Raw genomic sequence first — 18,446 nt, forward strand, 5'->3', positions numbered from 1 at the left:
ATTCCTTTCTTTGTCTCAAGATTGTTAACAGATTATGACACGTGGCATGCCGTCATTCGTTTAAAATCTGATGGAAATCTATCCTCAAAGATTGTGAACCGATTATGACACGTGGCGCGACGTGATTGGTTAATAATCTTATCAGAAATCCATATTATAATTATTTATTTTGTATTATTTAATAATACTTAGGATAATGACACGTGGCGCACCGACAACGATTAAAAATCTTATCCGATATTACATTTAAAATTATTTTGTATTAATTTTATAAATAAAAAAAATACTAATATTTTATTGCCTATTGCCAGGGCTATAGAAGTGTAACGGTGGAGATGCAAAATCTATTGCCAGGGCTACTTACTGTTCATTAAGGGCAATTACTGTTCATTAGGTGGATTGAATAGTGAATTGCCAGGAGGGAGGGCTCCAACGCTGGAGTTGCTCTAAACAAGTGAAAAAGCAAAAGAGGGGAGAGACTGAGGGTGTCATCCTTAACCGTTGGATCAGATCTGAACTAAGAAAGTGACGGGAGGTTATTACAAGTGGTACAATATGATTGGCGGCCGGGACCACGTCAGCGATCTGACATGGCAAAAATTCTCTCTGTAGAAACTCTCAAATTCTGTGTCTCTTCCGGTTCAAGAAGAGAGAGAGAGAGAGAGGGGGGGATGAGTTCTTCGCCGAAGAGCAAGGGTGACGAAAGACCACGGTTCTTCGATTCAAAAACGAAGAGCAAGTGCTGGGCAAACGCGGATGTGGTGCCGGGTCGACACCCTGAGCGGTGGCGGCAAGACCCCGCCGGCAACGTCGTCTGTAAGCGCTTCTGCAACTGCCAGGGCTGCCTCTGCTTCGAGTACGATCACATCGTTCCCTTCTCCAAAGGTCAGAACTTCCTCTCTTTTCAACTAGATAGTTTCAAATTCTCTCCGCAAAGTTTCAATTTTTTGATTGATTGTCATGAATTCTGAACTGGGTATCTTGAATTTTAGCAATTTTATTGCAAAGTTTCAATAATTTGATTGGTTTTTGATGATTTTTGAACTGGGTATTTTGAAATTTAGCATTTTAGTGCATATACTACTTAATTGAGCTGAATTTCGATATTGTTATTTGTGCTTTTATTGGGTTTTATTTTTGAAAATCACTTGCCCTCTTAGCTGACTCTAATTGATATGTAATTTACATTATTTTTTCACTTTTTGAATTGTTCAAATTCAAATCGTGGCGTTTTATGAGGCAAAAAATTTCGGAAGTTATTTCTTTGCTGTTCCTCAGCAGTAAACATGCAAATGTGGGCTTTAATCTGTCAGCCAATTTGGTGTTTGAGTTAATCGAGATTTGGGGTTGTGTTGTAGGTGGTGAATCCACAGAAGAAAATTGTCAGATTCTTCAAACAAGGGTAAACAGATTCAAATCCGACAAAGACAAAATCGATACAAATATATTGAAAGGTTACTCTTGTGATGTCAAGTTTACAGGTAAGTTTTTCGCGTTCTCTTCTTCACTGTTAATATTAGATTCGGAGTTCTGATCTATTTAGTTTGGAACCCAGAATTGTGGTTATTGGGTCGAGCATAATGGTTTTGTCTTTGAATCATAAACACAATTCATCATTGTTGTTCGTATCTAATGATTTTAGGGGTGATTGTTTTCAAGTCAAGTGCACATGACTATAATCAAAGTTTAGAACGTGTTTCGTGAATCTACGTGACCTGATGCTCCTACGTTCCATTGATAACAATTATGGGTGTCATCCGGAATTTGTCACCATTTTGAACAATTCTTATAACCTGTTTTTCTGATCTAAAGTGTCCAAAGATTCGCAATGAGAATATATGTTTTAGGTCCATATGTACAATACTGGTTTTAGTCATGGTACTAGGACTTTATGTCTCAGTATGTCCAATGCTTTGTAAATGTTCCAGTCGGGGGTCACTGTTCACAATGTAGGTGTGCTAACAGGGTTGTGGGTTAGTTTATAGGATGGACTGAAGGGTTAAGTTTGGCTAGCTTGGTCTTTGTTGAGCTACATAACCTCATCATTTTTCCCGATTGAGAATTGACATCATATCATATTCTTATTGGTGTAAATATGAAATCAGAAATACAAATTACCCAGGTTCACTCGTACTACTGTTCTAGTATGCCTTTCGTTATGGAAAAAGGTCGGAGCTTTATGTCTAGAGACATTAACTCATGATCAATTATCTAAGCAGAAGGGCGGGATGCACTTTGTCTCTAGCTTATATTCAAAGTGAAAATGCCACACTGTAGTTTAGGCTATACCTTTGCTCTGAACTTTTTCTGATAACGACGATTCCACTTAATTTCATAATTACCTTCTGCAATTATTCTCAGAAAAACCTTTTCCCCTGATCCTTCCCCATATCCTTGACTTCCTAGTGCTTGTTTTTGAACATAAAGAGCAGCAGATCTTGTTATCGGAATATTTTCATAAACCTAGATTTGATTATTTGTTCATTATACAAAGTAAATCATTCAACGAATTCCAAATTTAAAGAAAAGGGAATGGAAAATTTCAACTTGGGCCGCTTTCTCCAAGACCCCAGCTATTGCAAGATTTACTTCATAAAATGATGGAGAAGAGGAGGAACCTTCTGAGTAATTTGAATCTTTCAGCATTCAAAAAGCATTTGTGCGAACTTCTGATTGCCTTTCTATCCGAGTCAACACAGTTGTGATTTTCTTTGTTGGCACATTGCTTTCAACCTAGTGGTATTTTGGTGTTCATTCTGGCCTACTTGGAAGCTAGTTCGTTATTAGAACTGGTGAGACTCGTATCTCATGATCACACATCTCTTTTACTTGCAGATAAGGCGCTTGACATAATCGAAATGGCCGTATATGGTGACGTGATCCGCCCAGGAAACCAATGCCGATGCAGAACTGTAGCCGAGATGCTTGGACAGCACAAGTCGAAAGACCAAACAGCTGCTTGCAAGTTGCCATAGGTTGGGCTCTTTAGCACCCAATTACTAGTTTTTAAGACTTAAAGTGAGTTCATCAATTCAACTTGTGACCCTGCACACAAATTTGGGTCAACTTGTATAATGTCTGATTAGACATGTTAATCAAATTTTAACTTTCCTTGTACCATCATGGCCATTGACATAATGTTTGGAATTTATCTTCCCCCATCAAGGCAATTTTCTTATCTTGCTTAAGTCAATGGAAACGGTTGAAGTATCACTCATTGTTTTACGAAAATGATTACAACACATCTCTTTTTCTCCTTCGTGTCTACTTCCGTCTCTTCCAACAACAATTAACAACCAAGCTTTATTCCACTAAGTGAGGTCAGCTGTATGAATCATAAAACACCACTCACTCAGTTTTGCGTTATATCTTTTGTTAGTTCTAAATACTCCATATATTTTCTTAAAGTTTGTTTTCTCCTTCATGTGTGTTTCCGCCTCTTAACATACATGAGATAACTTCCTACTTAGTTAAATAAAATCTTAGCATACATGATTAGTGAATGGGACATTACTAATTCAAGCATTTCTAAGGTCTAAGCATGCAGTCCCTTTAGGGACATCTGATAAAATTGGAACGATACAAAGAAAATTAGCATAGCCTTTCCGCAAAGATGACACGCATAAATCAAGAAATTGTCAAAAAAAATTCTCTAAAAATAAAATAAAAAATCTAAGCATGCACGATTGATGCTACACCACCGTCTAATCATTGAAGGTTGTTGGAATAAAGTTTAAACCAAATAAATAGTAGGAACATTATGTAGAGGGGACATAATAGAATAATGGGTCATGTCTCCATTGAGACCTACCTTCTTCATTGACCCATCGACTGCGGTACAAGTCTAGCTCCAAGCAATCATGAATCTTAAAGCTCATTTTAGGGAGAGACTAGAGCATGAGCTAGAAATATTTTTAAAATGATTAAAATCGTTTTTAAATAAAATATTTTTGAATCTCAAAAACATTTTAAATGCTTTTTCAAGATTCATTTGCGTTTTTACTAAGAATTGGTTCTAAAAATATTTTCATCAAAAATGATTTCAATTGTTTTGAAAGCACTTTCAAGCGAACCTTATATCTTTTGGCAAGTTTGATACTAGATTATACCAGACTACCAAAATAACTTGATTTTGGGCGCAATTGAGGGCACGTTTACTCGTCATGTATGTGAATAAGTATGATTCTCAATCTTGTGTTTACTAAAACTTGTAGAATGCATTAATAATGTGTCTCATCAATTTTGGGTATTAAATAAACGTCTTAATAGTTTTAGATTTTTCTAATTTTTCATAAGGATGATCTATAAATGATGTTATAAAATGTAGACAATTTTGATTGTTGAAATACATAATGAAGTGGATCTTACAAAACGTATGCCAAATTTGTGTAAAAAAATGATATCACGGATCCGTCATATATATATATATATATATATATTCGTTATGTTCTACTGGAATTGACATTATATATAGAGTAACTTTAATTATAACAATGATAATTAACCTAACCTAACAGCCTAAAAGCGTATTATTATTTGATAAGTCCATGCAACCAAACCTAAAAGCATATTCGTGAATATATATTCTTCTTTTTTTTTTATTATTTGTGAGTCAAAAATATCTGTAAAAAAATAATTTAAATATATTTTTTAACTTAAATGGTCTCTGAGATTAGCATAATTCTTTAGTTTGATTCTTGAGATTTAAAATCGATAGTAGTGATCCATGTGATTGTCCACAGTAAATCAATTGAATCCTTCAGTGAAAAATATTTGTTAAATTAAGAGTATTTTTGTCAAATGAACCTCTCCATTTGAACTAGTGATTTCTTCAATTTAACAAAATTATTTTTACAAGATAATTAAAATGATTAACAGTGAACAGTTTCAGAAGCATAATTAAATAACTGAACCAAAAAACCACACATCTACTTATTTGTTTGTCTTGTCGTTGTTAGTCTGGGACCTGTCCTACTGGTTCTTCTATCTTTTGCCTATAAATAAGATATTAAAAATGTATTCACCAAAGAAGGACAAATATAGCTGTTGATTAATTAGCTCCTCTTAATATATTTACACCATGATCTTAATCATATTATATATGAGTGAAGTCGTTGAACTATATGGTCTTTGTAAGTGACACACATGCAACTAGACCTACCTTCAACTACCCCATCAAATATCCCTAATTCTTTAAGGTTAACTGTGCAATCTGGTTTCCGGATTTGTCTTTTATAGTTCAAGTCTAACAAGTAGTCTAATTTTTTAAGTAATTTTTATCATTTGATTCATTTAGAGTAAAACTTTACCGTTCATTTCTGAACTTAGAAATTTCAGACATTTGAAGAAAAATTGGTCATATATCCAAAAGAAGATTCTAGTTTCAGAATTAGGGTTTGGGGTTTCTTACGAAAAGTAGGTTTCAAGGTCATCAAGAAATATTCAAAAGTAAGCCTTAGGTCAATGTAAAAATAGCTCTAGGGCTAGTGGTGCTCTTTGCCTCAATGTGATAATTAATAAAAACAAATTAATATGATAACCTATTTTTTTGTAAATTAAAAAATATATGATAACCAAATTCTTATATTTTCTGGTGCGTGAGTGCTATCGATGAGTGGCTAGAGATTTTGGTTGGATCATGGGAAGCAGCAATCATACCTTAAGGGTCAGAGTTCAAGGTAGTGGTGGCAACTGGCATGCACACACATCACATGCCAATTTCTTAATTTAAGTACGTAAAAGTTGGATTATCATAATCTTATTAACCAACTAATTAGAAGGTTATAGCCATGAAGTAGAATTATCTCTTCTTCCATTTTCCCTCTTCTTGAGTCTGTTCATATTTAAATGATCATGATTAAACCACGACAACATTTTATGTTGTCTTCATTATAGAGCGAGAAAGAAAGAAAAAATAAGAGGGAGAGGGGAGACTGGAGAAGAGGAGAATACGAGGGGAAAGAATCCTGATGCATAGCTAATACATACATCCCATTGATGGATTGGTCCAGGTTGTAGCATCACAGCTAGCTAATTATAATAGTAAAATTGATATAGATTATACTATTTTTGTGTATGTCATATGAACGTACGAAACTCCATGCATATATTGTTTGGTGGAAACCAAAAAATAAGCTAACATATTGCGTATTTTGCACGTAGATTACCAAAGCAGCAGACCCCTCACTTCAACAAGTATTTGTTAAACCTCAGCTGAACAGACTTAAGAAGGTCGGCTTCGCTATCTTTGTAACTGGGAAGCTTGAAAATCAAGGATTAGCATTGTTAGACAACTGCCGTGCTCCATAAGATTAAGCTCTAAAAACTTAAGCCTAGAAAAATGCACAGCAAAACGAAACCTCATGGAATCCAAGTTTTAACCATAGAAAGATACACAACGCAACAAAAACTCATGAAATATCATATTAGATAACTACTAAGCCTCAAAAGCTTAAGTAGAGACAGATTCACGGCACAACGAAACCTCATGAAAAAACTAAAACTTTGATACCATATTAGACTCGAAACTTTATGGCTAATTTGGAAGTACTTTTAAAATAGCTGAAAGCGCTTTTGATGAATATGTTTTTTAGACCAATCTTTAATTAGTAAAAATGTTAGTGAAACTTTGAAAAGTATTTCCTGTTGCTTTTGGAACCAAAAAACATTTTCTCCAAAAACACTCTTAATTATTTTAAATAAGCTTTCAAATGAGCCCTTAAATTGTAAAAAAAAAATACGCCGACAATGTATATTAAACTAAGAAAAATTACTTTTAACATCAATTGTACTGCATAATTGCTTTGGATTTACTTTGTGATTGAGATGTGGTTTGAGTAGATCACAACTTTACATTTATGCATTGCTCCTCACTTTCTCAGACATGCCCTTAAATATATTTACTTTTTAGCTAACTACTTTTTTCACATCTCATCAATTGTATGTCCTCAAATCATCATATGAAAAGTGTCAATTGTGAAAACCCCACTATTCATTTATTTTCAGCACCCAAAAAATGTACTCCTTCAATAAATGAAATGTTGTCAATCTCACTCATCAATATTTAGATATTATGATATTAAATTTTACATTTAGGGACTTAGATACTCCTACCAAACTGAGATAAAAACAGATAATATAATTAAGATGATTCATTTCTTCATTTTGGTGGGCAGATGCAGCAAACCAACTTGAGCTACAACTGCAAAGAGAAATGTTATGCACACTCTTCCAAAGTCGGATTTTTTATGGACTTTTATCACATAACAATTTAACGTTAATTTTCGTGCTAACATTATAAAACATTATGCAAAAAATATAAGATGACACAAAGTTCATAAAAAAAAAAAATCTCACTTTTGAGAGAGTCTTCTTATCATTTTTTTATTCCTAAACTAAGATTAAGCATAGAGATGCTTTGTCCCAATTATTGAGTGGATCCCACCATCAAACTCAACATGTGGGGCCATGAGACTAATGAAGTTTGAAGGCCTCATAAGAAATGTCAGAAACTTAGAAGTGGGAGATGGGCAAAAGAACAGCATGGAGAAGGAAGGGTCTTTTGTTCGAGTTTTCCTCTCTCCTTTTTCTTGCTTTCCAATTCTTCTTTAATCGTTCACCAAAAAACAAAAGTCTTCTTTAATCAACTCCCTTTCTTTCCTTCCATTCCCCTTTCTTGGATCTATCCACAAACCCAACCCCTACTCCAATGCCAAAGCTTGAAACAGACTTTACAAAATAAGATATATTTGGTTTTGAAATATATATGATTTTTGTATAAATATTTTACCGCCACCACACCAGCGACAAAATTACGTCACTGTAATTTGGCTAGTCATAACTATATAATAACTAGATATTGATTTCGTTATAGGTCTTAATAAACTAAGTGAGTTGAATTTGAGATAAGTGAAGACAGGTGTTAGGAGACTACTTTAACTGAGCTAGTTACAACTAGGTATTGAATTCATCACAAATACTAATAAAGTAAGTCAGTCGAACTTAAGACGAGTAGAGACAACTATCAACATTAAATTAAACTACGAAATGTATTATTCTTGCACCTAGAAGAATCGAGCCTAAAACATTACCAGCTAAATTAATACAACTACCATTAAACCAAGAACTAGTTGCTTCAAAATCAATTTATATAACCCAAAACACAATCACAACCCCATTACATATACCATTGGTCAACATTACAACAACTACCCCATATATGAGTTCATGACCTCATGACTCATGACCCAACCACTAAACTAGCTCCCAATCCCCAAACTTGATTGGGACCCCACTTGTGTAATGCCAGTCTATTTCCCTCCCATGCGCAATATGCAACCCCATGTAGCTGCCTAATGGTGGCCTACATAATACAAACCTCAATAACTTTGAACACACACAAATTAGCAATGGAAACAAAGAAAAATAGCAATGCAAACAAAAAGCAGAGAATAAAATGGTTGCAAACAAAACAAGAACAGTCCCCACAAAAACTCCCGTTGGCAATCGCATGACGCGTTCTCATTTTGTTTACAAAAAAAGCAAAGAAAAGTAACATTTTTTACGTCTTGAAAAAACATAATCAAAACGTAATGTGGATTAGTATCGTTTTTTTTAGACAACGGTATGATTAGCTGAATAAGTGAGATATTTGTGTGAAGCTACACAATAAGTTAGTTATAATAAATAAATACGAAACTTGCTATCAATTTAAATTAAGTTTAAGACATTTTCATCCCTTAAGGAGTGAGGAGAAATACCACGTACAAGCGACATTAAAAAACGAAAGAAAACTGCATGTAAATTGCTTTGATAGTTAAAATCTTCATCTTTTAACATCTTGCATTCCAGATTCAAACATTTTTTTTATTTTCTTTAACGCAAATTAGTATAAAATATCGTTCTGTGTTATAGAAACAAAAAAAACAAAAAAAGACTCAAATTTTGGCAGCACGAGGAGGGCACATATACATTTTGTTCCGTCTGCATGAAGAAAACCGCGCATTAAAATCCTCTATCCCCATCCCCGCGATTACCGCAAAAAAAAAAAAAGGAAAATTAAATTTTCAAAAAAGCCAAAAAAAAAAAAGTTAGAGAGAGAAAGCAAGTGATGAAATGAATATAATTACAAACGAACATTCTATCTTTGGATTGTTTGTATAAAACCCAGTTTCTGTTTGCTCCTCAATTCCAGCTCTACATTTTCCATTTTTGATGTTTTGAGCAAACCAGTTGGTTGGTTCCCTAGTTGGTTGCTCCGGACTTCCAACCCGAGCTGAGCCGGCGGCTTCCCGATACACCCAGATTTCGGCGGGTGGGTCGTGCATGGTAATTGGGTCGGCGCCCGGCGATGGGTTGCGTGAGCTCGAAGCAAGCGGTGTCTGTGACGCCGGCGTTCGACCACTCGGGGGCCTTCAGGGACAATGTGGGGAATTCGGGTCGGAGTCGGGTCGGGCTGGGGGAGGCGGAGAAGAAGAGTAAGAAGGGGGCTGAGTTGAGCGGGAGCGAGTTGGGTGAGTCAGGAAGAGCGAGTTCGAATGGCGGCGGCGGCGGCGGTGGCGGGAATTGTCACAAGAGCAATAATAATTATTCCGAGTCTCTGAGTTTTAGATTGAGCAATCTGCAGAAGTATGTGGAGGGTGAGCAGGTGGCCGCAGGCTGGCCTACTTGGCTCAGCGCCGTCGCCGGCGAAGCCATTCAAGGGTGGGTCCCACTCCGTGCCGATGCCTATGAGAAGTTAGAGAAAGTGAGTCTCTCTCTCTCCCTCTCACTCATTTTATTAGATTTTGTTTGCGAAGTTTGAGTTTTTCTGTTGATTGTTTGGTTTTTGTTTAAAAAAGTTTTGGATTTTACAAAAATGTTGAGCACAAACGTTAAAATTCAATGTAGCTAGTGAGACATTTACACTTCATCTTCTTACACTTACTTACAAAGTTGGCATATTTGTTTAGAGTAGTTTTTGAACCTGTGTTTGATCCCGTCTAAATTAGAGTAGTTTAGAATATCGACTGGTTAAAAAGCTAAACACTTTAAGCACTTGCTTGAAATTGATGGCGTGCATCGGAGTAAGCTTACAACAACTTACCATTTGCAGATTGTTTGGTAAAACGCAAGGCCAATCCAAACTGGTGTTTCTGTGACTGTTTTTTTCTTGTCTAAACCTTCGACATGGTTAATTTTGCTGTCCCGGAATATCTACATGATATATTTTTCGATAGGATCGTTATAATCTAACTTTTGTTATTGTTTGTATTCTTCATTGCAAGTATTAATTGATTGTGAATTGTAGAAACTATATCTACATGGTATATGTTTTGTTACTCTTGATAGTTTACCATCTTTCTTCTTATCTGTTCTTATTCGATCGCAACTCCTTGAATAGATTGGACAGGGTACATACAGTAGTGTGTTCCGAGCACGGGACCTCGAAACTGGGAAGATAGTTGCCTTGAAGAAGGTGCGGTTTGACAATTTTGAGCCTGAAAGCGTCAGGTTTATGGCACGAGAAATCTTGATTCTTAGAAGGCTTGACCATCCAAACGTCGTTAAACTGGAGGGCTTAATTACTTCCCGATTATCATGTAGCATATACCTTGTGTTCGAGTACATGGAACATGACATTACCGGACTCTTGTCTAACCCTGACATCAAATTCAGTGAGGCACAGGTTTGCTTCCATTTCTCTTATGAATAGTTGTCATGCTAGTTTAGTAGGATTCATCTTTCATGATGTTCTACTTCACAGTAGTCGTCTATCTTTCCGTTCATGTTGAAGCTCAAATTGGTGATGTTGGCTGTATTTTGTAGATTAAATGCTACATGAAGCAGCTGTTATCTGGACTTGAGCATTGTCACTCGCGGGGTGTAATGCATCGGGACGTAAAAGGATCAAATCTTCTGGTGAGCAATGAAGGAATTCTGAAGGTGGCTGATTTTGGGTTGGCAAACTTCTGTAATACCGGTCATAAGCAACCCCTAACCAGTCGTGTTGTAACTCTATGGTATCGTCCTCCTGAACTTTTGCTTGGATCGACTGATTATGGAGCTTTTATAGATCTATGGAGTGTTGGCTGCGCGTTTGCAGAGCTACTAATGGGGAAACCTGTTCTTCAAGGGAGAACAGAGGTGATTAACGAATCGAAATACATTGCTTTTCTTTATCAGTCTTGGAAAAATAGTCAGAATGTGGAGTCCTCTGTTATGCTTGCATAAATCGAAAAATTAAAGATCTGATTCTCTTAATTAGTGCATATTTTTATGAGAACTAACACGTTGATTCTCTTCGGATGCGTTAATTAGTCCTCTTTTATGTAAGCATCTAAAGTTGTACAAGGATTGCTGTTGCCATACTTTGCTTTGGTGCTCCTGTTCGATTTCTTATATGCATTTTCCACTGACAGGTTGAACAATTACACAAGATTTTCAAGCTTTGTGGCTCCCCGCCAGAAGATTACTGGAAAAAGTCCAAACTTCCTCACGCCACTCTATTTAAACCACAACAACCTTACGATAGTTCTCTGCGGGATACCTTTAAAGATTTTCCTGCAGCCACTTTGAACCTACTAGAGACTCTCCTTTCTGTAGAACCACACAAGCGTGGGACTGCCTCCTCCGCTCTTGCATCCGAGGTAACGTGCAAAATAATGTAATATGTACCTTATGCGTTGGTTCTCATCATTCAGGTTTTCCTAATACAGTATTCTTTATTCCCACTTCAGTATTTCAAAATGAAGCCTCATGCATGCGATCCGTCAAGCTTGCCTATATACCCACCTAGCAAGGAGATAGATGCGAACAACCGGGAGGAGGCAAATAGGTGAGTGGTTCTCGTTCTCTTGTGTGAAAAAAATTAGTGTAGTCCTCACCAAAGTATGAAAATTGAAATTTAGTGCGGTCGCTGAATTTTCAGGAAAAAAATTGGTGGGCGAGTTCGTGGATCTGAAACACGAAAGCCAGCAAGAAAGTCACTTGGGTTTAGTAAATTGGCACCAGCAGAGGTCTCTCTCTTGTATGTTGTTCGCGGGTCTGTGTGTTTTAATGGTAACCATTTGAAGGTTCTTATTGATAATCTCAACCTTATCTTGCAGGACTTGGCAGCTGAGTCTCGAGGTTCTTATAAAATTAATGGCAGTAATGGACATATTCTCAAGGAAGATAATTCAATAGTAGGTAGGGAGCTTCCAAAGCCGTCAGCTGGTAAAGCAGAAGACTCTTCGCATGTAAAAAATGCATCTCAAGGAGACATTCCGTTCACCGGTCCATTAGAGGTTTCTACATCAAGTGGCTTTGCATGGGCAAAGAGACGAAAAGATGAGGCTAGAAGATCTCATACTCGGTCTATTTCAAGAGGACACATTTTTAACACGTTAGAATCTTCGATCACAGTGCATACAAGGAGCAACTTTGACCCAAGAAGGCATGAAAATGGGGAACTTACGTACAAGGGGTGCACAGATTCTAGAGGGCAAGATTCATACGAGATTGCAAAGCTTGCGATGCTGAAACAATGGGGCAAGCTTGAGCATCCAGATTCCTTTGATGCTTCCGAGGAGTACCATTCGCAGGAATTATCATTGGCACTTTATCAGAGAGAGGAAATGGCAGCTAAAAGTGATACAGTAAGTTTGTAAATACAGAAGTCAGATACAATTATATGACTTTCGACATACAACTCCCAGTTTTCACATTACCTGGAACACCACAAGAATACCGTCTCATTTATCTTTTAGCTTTTCGTAGTTACTCATTTTTTTGGTCGAGTTGAATACAAGTTGTAAGGCAAACAAATTTTCTTTTTGGTGATGTTATATATGATCACCTGGCGTCTTTAACCTCATTAATATTGGTTTTGTAACAGGGGTTTCAAGTTCAAGATCAAGGAGACAAGGTTGAATTTTCTGGACCCTTGTTGTCTCAACCGTATAGAGTTGATGAATTTTTGGACAGACATGAGCGCCGCATCAGAAGGGCGACCCGGAACTCATGGTTTCATAGAGGTACAGGACTAACACTACTAACTTACCATATATCTTCTGGTTTTCCCCACAGACCTAGTGGATCGGGGATGGAGAGGGGTACATTACTACATTATCATGTAGCTTACTAAATATAGGTGATGATTGCAATGGCTGTCTTTGGCTAAATAATGTGACTTTTGAATTGCAGGTAAGAAGCAGGGGAAGTAAATGTCTGATGGAGAGACTTTTGAGTAAACCAGAAAAGGAAACAGGTCTCGACGAGAAACAGATTATACAAGAGTTCAACTTGGTTGCTGGCATTTCCATCTAGGTGGCTGCATATACTAGTTGAGGAAGTGAAAATCTCCGCCACAAACTCGGTGACAAAGCAAGCAGAGAAACTACCGATCCACCTTAGAATATTCGGGAGGGGAGGAAAGCATGGTCTCTTTCTCTTGTTCAAACTTTTTGTTTGTTGCCTGATTAGCTCTTGGTTTCCTGTTTTGTCAAAGTCCCGTTGGGCTAATGTATAGATTCGTAGCAATGGTTTCCGAGGAAAAGCCATGTACAGTTTCTTGTTTCGTAGGTTAGGGCATCAGGCCTCTCTTCGTATCGTTATAGCTTTGGTTCTTCTGAACTTCTCAGCTTTCAGAAGAGTCTTGAAGTGAAAGAACAGCAAAAATGGAAGGATTCTTAGCTCGCAGCAGGTTTGCATATTTAAACGTTTGACAGGCTCAGATTATTGCACGCATACAACATTTGGCGGCCCAAAATCTGAAACACGTTTAGATTTAAGACTGATCCAACTTCACATTTAAGTCCAATCCAATTTTTATCATGTGGATTAGGAAGTCATTCATTTGATGGAGACCTCGAAGGCGTGAGTATACTGCTGTTGTGGTGTTCCGTGTTAGTAAAACAACCGTATGTAAATAAAAACTTACATGATGTTGTATCACCGTGTATTCATGTCACGGAATGGAAGTCCTACGAGAGAGAGAGAGAGAGAGACTTATCTGAAATCAGGTCTATACAATATACTTCGTACGTGAGACATGAAGAAAGAGACAAATACTTAAGGAGTGCACTCGATTTCATGTAGCTTTTAACCTGTGATTGAGGGAATAACTTCACCGAAACAATGATGTAAAGGTGATGGTGTTTCAAATCAATTATGTGTCGTCGTGTAACAAAGTTCAAACATATGGAGACATGATAAGTTCGGGACACCTTCAGCATGTGTCTTTGGTGTCCCCATCTCATGTAAGTCTCTACTAGATATCTCAAAACCTTAGCTACAACTACAACTTGTAAGCTTTGCATCAATTGGATGAAAACAAATAGAAAACAACGTAAGATGAAAAACTAAAGCATGAGTGAAGGGCTCTGCAACCTCCATGATTGTAAAGGGGGGGACATGAAAAGGAACCAATGGCCCAAATCTGTCACTGCCATAGATAAAAAAGGGGTCTATCTGGTTTTCCTCCACTCAAACCCTTCAAGTCATAATCATTGTCAGAGCTAGTCTATTATTCAAGATAAACTTACGTCCGTAACGATATTTTAAGTTAATCACGTATTATTATGTGTTTTGACTTTTTCAAATACAATGCATGATTAGTCACTTACACCCACACCTAACGGGCACTAATAAGATCGCATTCCGCATGAGAAACTGCTGAGCAATGTTAACAGCTTAATTTGAAGAAAGTACAATTCATAACGTACAATTGTTTGAGCTAGTTAGAGAAATGTACCTGCATCTTTTTGTCTCTATGACAATATTTCAAGCCAAATACGTATTGTTATACGTTAAACTCATCACATAAAAATGATTGACTTAAGATATTATCACCATAACATTCTTGTCGCATGAAAGTTTTTCTCCTCTACGTGGTCGTTAACAGTGCACATCATGTGCGAGGCTTATCAATCAACACTCACACCCTTGCTTTGCTCAACACCAAAATAGTCCTTATTACAAACACCGTTCTGTTACTTAATAATTAGTACTAGCACTCGTTTAAAAGTATCTTTAAAATGATTAAAAATATTTTTGATGAAAGTATTTTTAGAATCAAAGTCTTAATAAAAATGCAAGTGAATTCTCGAAAAGTACTTGAAGCGCTGATGCTTCTTACAGGAAACATTTTAAGTACTTTTAGAACCCAACAATATTTTTTCTAAAATCGTTTTCAAACGAATCCCTAATCAGTACCATCGAATGAATTAAAGTAAGTGGTTATCAAAAATAGTTATTGAAGCAATTGGGATTACTGTTACCATAATAATTACCTTAAGACAAACACATGATGGTGAAGGTTTTAGAAGGTGAGGTCTCGCTTTCACGAATCATCTCCCCAATTGATAAAATATTCTCTCAGAATATGCTAGGGTGCACATGGCATGCACGGAGTGGCTGTAATCATTTCGTGGGGCCCTTTTAAGATGATCACTGTAATCTCACCGTTCATGTTTCTGATGTTTTGACAAATGAGGCAGATTGTCTGCCGTCCTGTTTAGTGTTATTTTCATCCTTTTTTATTTTATGAGATCACGGTTAAATCACATAAATATTTTATATTGATTTTTTTTATAGAGATAATAAGATAAAAAGCAATAGGAATATAAAATATTGATGTGACTTAACCGTGATCGCACAAATAAGAATGGATAGGAAGGGCACCCATTCAAGAGAGCAGACAATCTGCCTCCTTTGATAAATCAGTTGCATTGCATGTACGCCACGTGGATCTGGATCTGGATCTCATTGCCTTAGTGGTCCTAGCTTTTCACCCCAACATGTGCCTCTGATTTCTGTAATGACAATGTTTCTTTGGTTACAAGGAAATTTAAAGTTATTAACATTCTAATTAACAACTTAAGTAAATAATGTGGTCAAAAATCCCAAACAAAACTAAGAAACAACATCCGAACAAACAAAACAAGCCTTGGAGATCCCTAAGTAAACATCCATCAGCACCAGTCAATGATTTATGGTAAAAAATCACAAATCAAAATAACGTGCGAGCTTTATCTTGCTCAGCAAGATAAATTGCTTCATCTTGCGCATATAAATTGGAGAGTAGGCTACTAACAACCAGTCAATGATTTTTGATTTAATTTTTTATGACATGATGTGTCTTAGATTATTACTATATAACAAAAGTTGCTTGACCACCACCCTATATTTCATTGTCACCGTCCATTGGTTGAATTGGATGAAAGTAAAAGATTGGACGGCGGTGATTGGACCGCGAATGAAAACAAATTAGACGGTCCAAACGAATACACGTGAGAGAGCAATCACGTGGTGGTTCCGGCTCCAAGTGCTAAACGACATCCCTCGGGACTGAAAAGCTGTCGTACAGTCGATAACGAGTAAAAGGCATTTCGGGAAACGGAAACGTACAATTAGAAGAAGGAAAAAGAAGGACCTAGCTACTCTACCCTTTCATTTTTTATACAATTTTATTTTCTTTTATTTGTACGGTCACGGTTAAATCATGTTAATATTTTATATTAATATTATTTTTTATCTTATTATCTTTATAAAAAAAATTAATATAAAATATTAACATACCTTAACTGTGATTACACAAAATAATAAAAGAAAATGAGAGTGTATGGGAAGTGGAATGACAGAGAAGCCGATCTGAAAAAGAAATGTCTTGATTTGATGAGACAAGTGCCATCTGATCTGATGACGTGTCAAAAGCGTCGCACCCGGACAGTAGAGAGAGTCAGCGCACTGCGCGCGCATGGGGATTGGCTAATCGACGACATGACGTTTTTTTGGCACGTTATGCGGTATGATTATATAATTTCTTTACTCCACTATCCTCAAAAGATGAACATTTGAGACTTAAGACTTTGGAAAATAATTATGTACCAGAATTTAGAAATTTCATAGTAAATAGTCCCATTCTGAAAATAACTTCGTAGTTGGAATACATAAAAAAAAAAAGAAAAAACTTGGATCACACAAATTAATTATGTAATTCTGGATTTATCTTTAGAATGATTGTTTCGAAATAAACTTGAGTCATTGCTTTGCAGCACTATTGAGTTTCCGACACAACTAATTTTGTCAATTTTTGTGAGGATTCCAAGAATTTGTTAATCTTTTCAGTTCATCGTATATCGTAAGGTCAGAAATTATTTTTAATCTTTTTATTTAAAATTAAAAATAAACAATCTTAATAAAAATTGATCACATAATATATAATAAACGAACACAATTTATAAATTTCTAAAATCTTCACGATCCGAAGAGGATCATGTTGGCACAAAGAAAGTCACCCAGATAGCGGAGAGAGTCAGCGCACTGCGCGCACATAGGGATTGGCTATTCGACGACATGACCTTTTTTTGGAACGTTATGTGGTATGATTATATAATTTCTTTACTCCACTATCCTCAAAAGATGAACATTTGGGACTTAGACTTTGGAAAATTCTTGGATGGTAAATCAAAGCAAATTAAAATAATTATGTACCTTAGAAATTTCGAAGTAAATCGTCCCATTCTGAAACAACTTCATAGTTGGAATACATAAAAGAAGACAAAACTCGGATCACACAAATTAATTATGTGATTCTTAATTTATCTTGAGAATGATTGTTTCGAAATAAACTTGAGTCGTTGCTTTGCAGCACTTTTAAGTTTCCAACCCAACTAATTTGTTGCAATAAAAGGAGAAAAATTTTAAGCAGATTCTTTAAAAAATAAATTTTCTTACGCAATTTGTTGTCTCATATTTTCAGCACATTATTTTATAAGATTGCTAGAAAAATTAATATTAAATTGTAAGATATCAAAGAGTCTATGAAGAATTCAAAACTTTAGGAGAGTCTCTTTGACATTTCTCTTAAAAGGAAGTAAACTTTCTCAATGCTTGTCAATCATGAATAATTTCTATGTTTATTTATTTATTGAACAAACGATATTATTTACATTAAGGGGGAGTGGGTGAACTTAATCTCACAATGGGCTAATAATAATATGGTTCAAACTTGCCTTTAGTAAGAATCGAATATAAGACCTCTCACTTATAAGTAAAAATGAATATAATTAGATCTTAGTACTACATGATGAATAATAATTTCTATGTTGAAAGCATAAGTTTGACTAAACTGTAAATACCAAAAAAAAAAAAGTTTTTACCTTAGACCTAAGAAACGAAAAGAAATTCTCTTCGGATCCCTTCTATCAAATCCACCTAATCAATCAATTCGAACCCTTGAAATTTGATCCAACATCTACAAACAGGGAACTTCTTTAAAAGTTATAATAATTTTGACCGTTTGATCAAATTTTAAATATCTGAATTAAATGATTAAATGGATATGATGAATTTGATGGAAGAGATCCGAAGAAAATTTTTTTCCGACACAAACGTAATCTTCTCTCTTTTCAGACAGTGACAGTGGTCTTAATTATCTCATAACGAATTTTATTCATCAATTAATTAATTTACCACTATCGTAT

At 35.9% G+C, this 18,446-nt stretch overlaps 2 protein-coding genes and 1 non-coding gene across 3 annotated transcripts; all 3 read left to right on the forward strand.

The window, feature by feature from the left end:
- Positions 1–575: 575 nt before the first annotated feature.
- On the forward strand, positions 576–3,188 carry LOC103931130. Its single transcript, XM_009340542.3, has 3 exons — positions 576–885; positions 1,359–1,481; positions 2,836–3,188. The coding sequence occupies exons 1-3, from the start codon at positions 591–593 to the stop codon at positions 2,973–2,975; spliced, it is 558 nt and encodes a 185-aa protein (XP_009338817.2). The 5' UTR covers positions 576–590; the 3' UTR covers positions 2,976–3,188.
- A 358-nt stretch (positions 3,189–3,546) lies between these two features.
- Positions 3,547–3,649, forward strand: LOC125479061. Its single transcript, XR_007259769.1, has one exon. It is a non-coding gene; the product is annotated as a U6 spliceosomal RNA (small nuclear RNA).
- A 5,306-nt stretch (positions 3,650–8,955) lies between these two features.
- LOC103931137 (protein IMPAIRED IN BABA-INDUCED STERILITY 1) lies at positions 8,956–13,672 on the forward strand. Its single transcript, XM_009340552.3, has 9 exons — positions 8,956–9,745; positions 10,382–10,666; positions 10,807–11,124; positions 11,400–11,627; positions 11,718–11,815; positions 11,909–11,996; positions 12,087–12,617; positions 12,857–12,995; positions 13,165–13,672. The coding sequence occupies exons 1-9, from the start codon at positions 9,350–9,352 to the stop codon at positions 13,182–13,184; spliced, it is 2,103 nt and encodes a 700-aa protein (XP_009338827.2). The 5' UTR covers positions 8,956–9,349; the 3' UTR covers positions 13,185–13,672.
- The last annotated feature ends 4,774 nt before the right edge of the window (positions 13,673–18,446 follow it).

This window comes from the organism of the source record quoted next, unplaced genomic scaffold, assembly GCF_019419815.1.
Source record: "Pyrus x bretschneideri cultivar Hongxiangsu unplaced genomic scaffold, Pyrus_bretschneideri_v1 Contig27, whole genome shotgun sequence".
Taxonomy (NCBI): domain Eukaryota; kingdom Viridiplantae; phylum Streptophyta; class Magnoliopsida; order Rosales; family Rosaceae; genus Pyrus; species Pyrus x bretschneideri.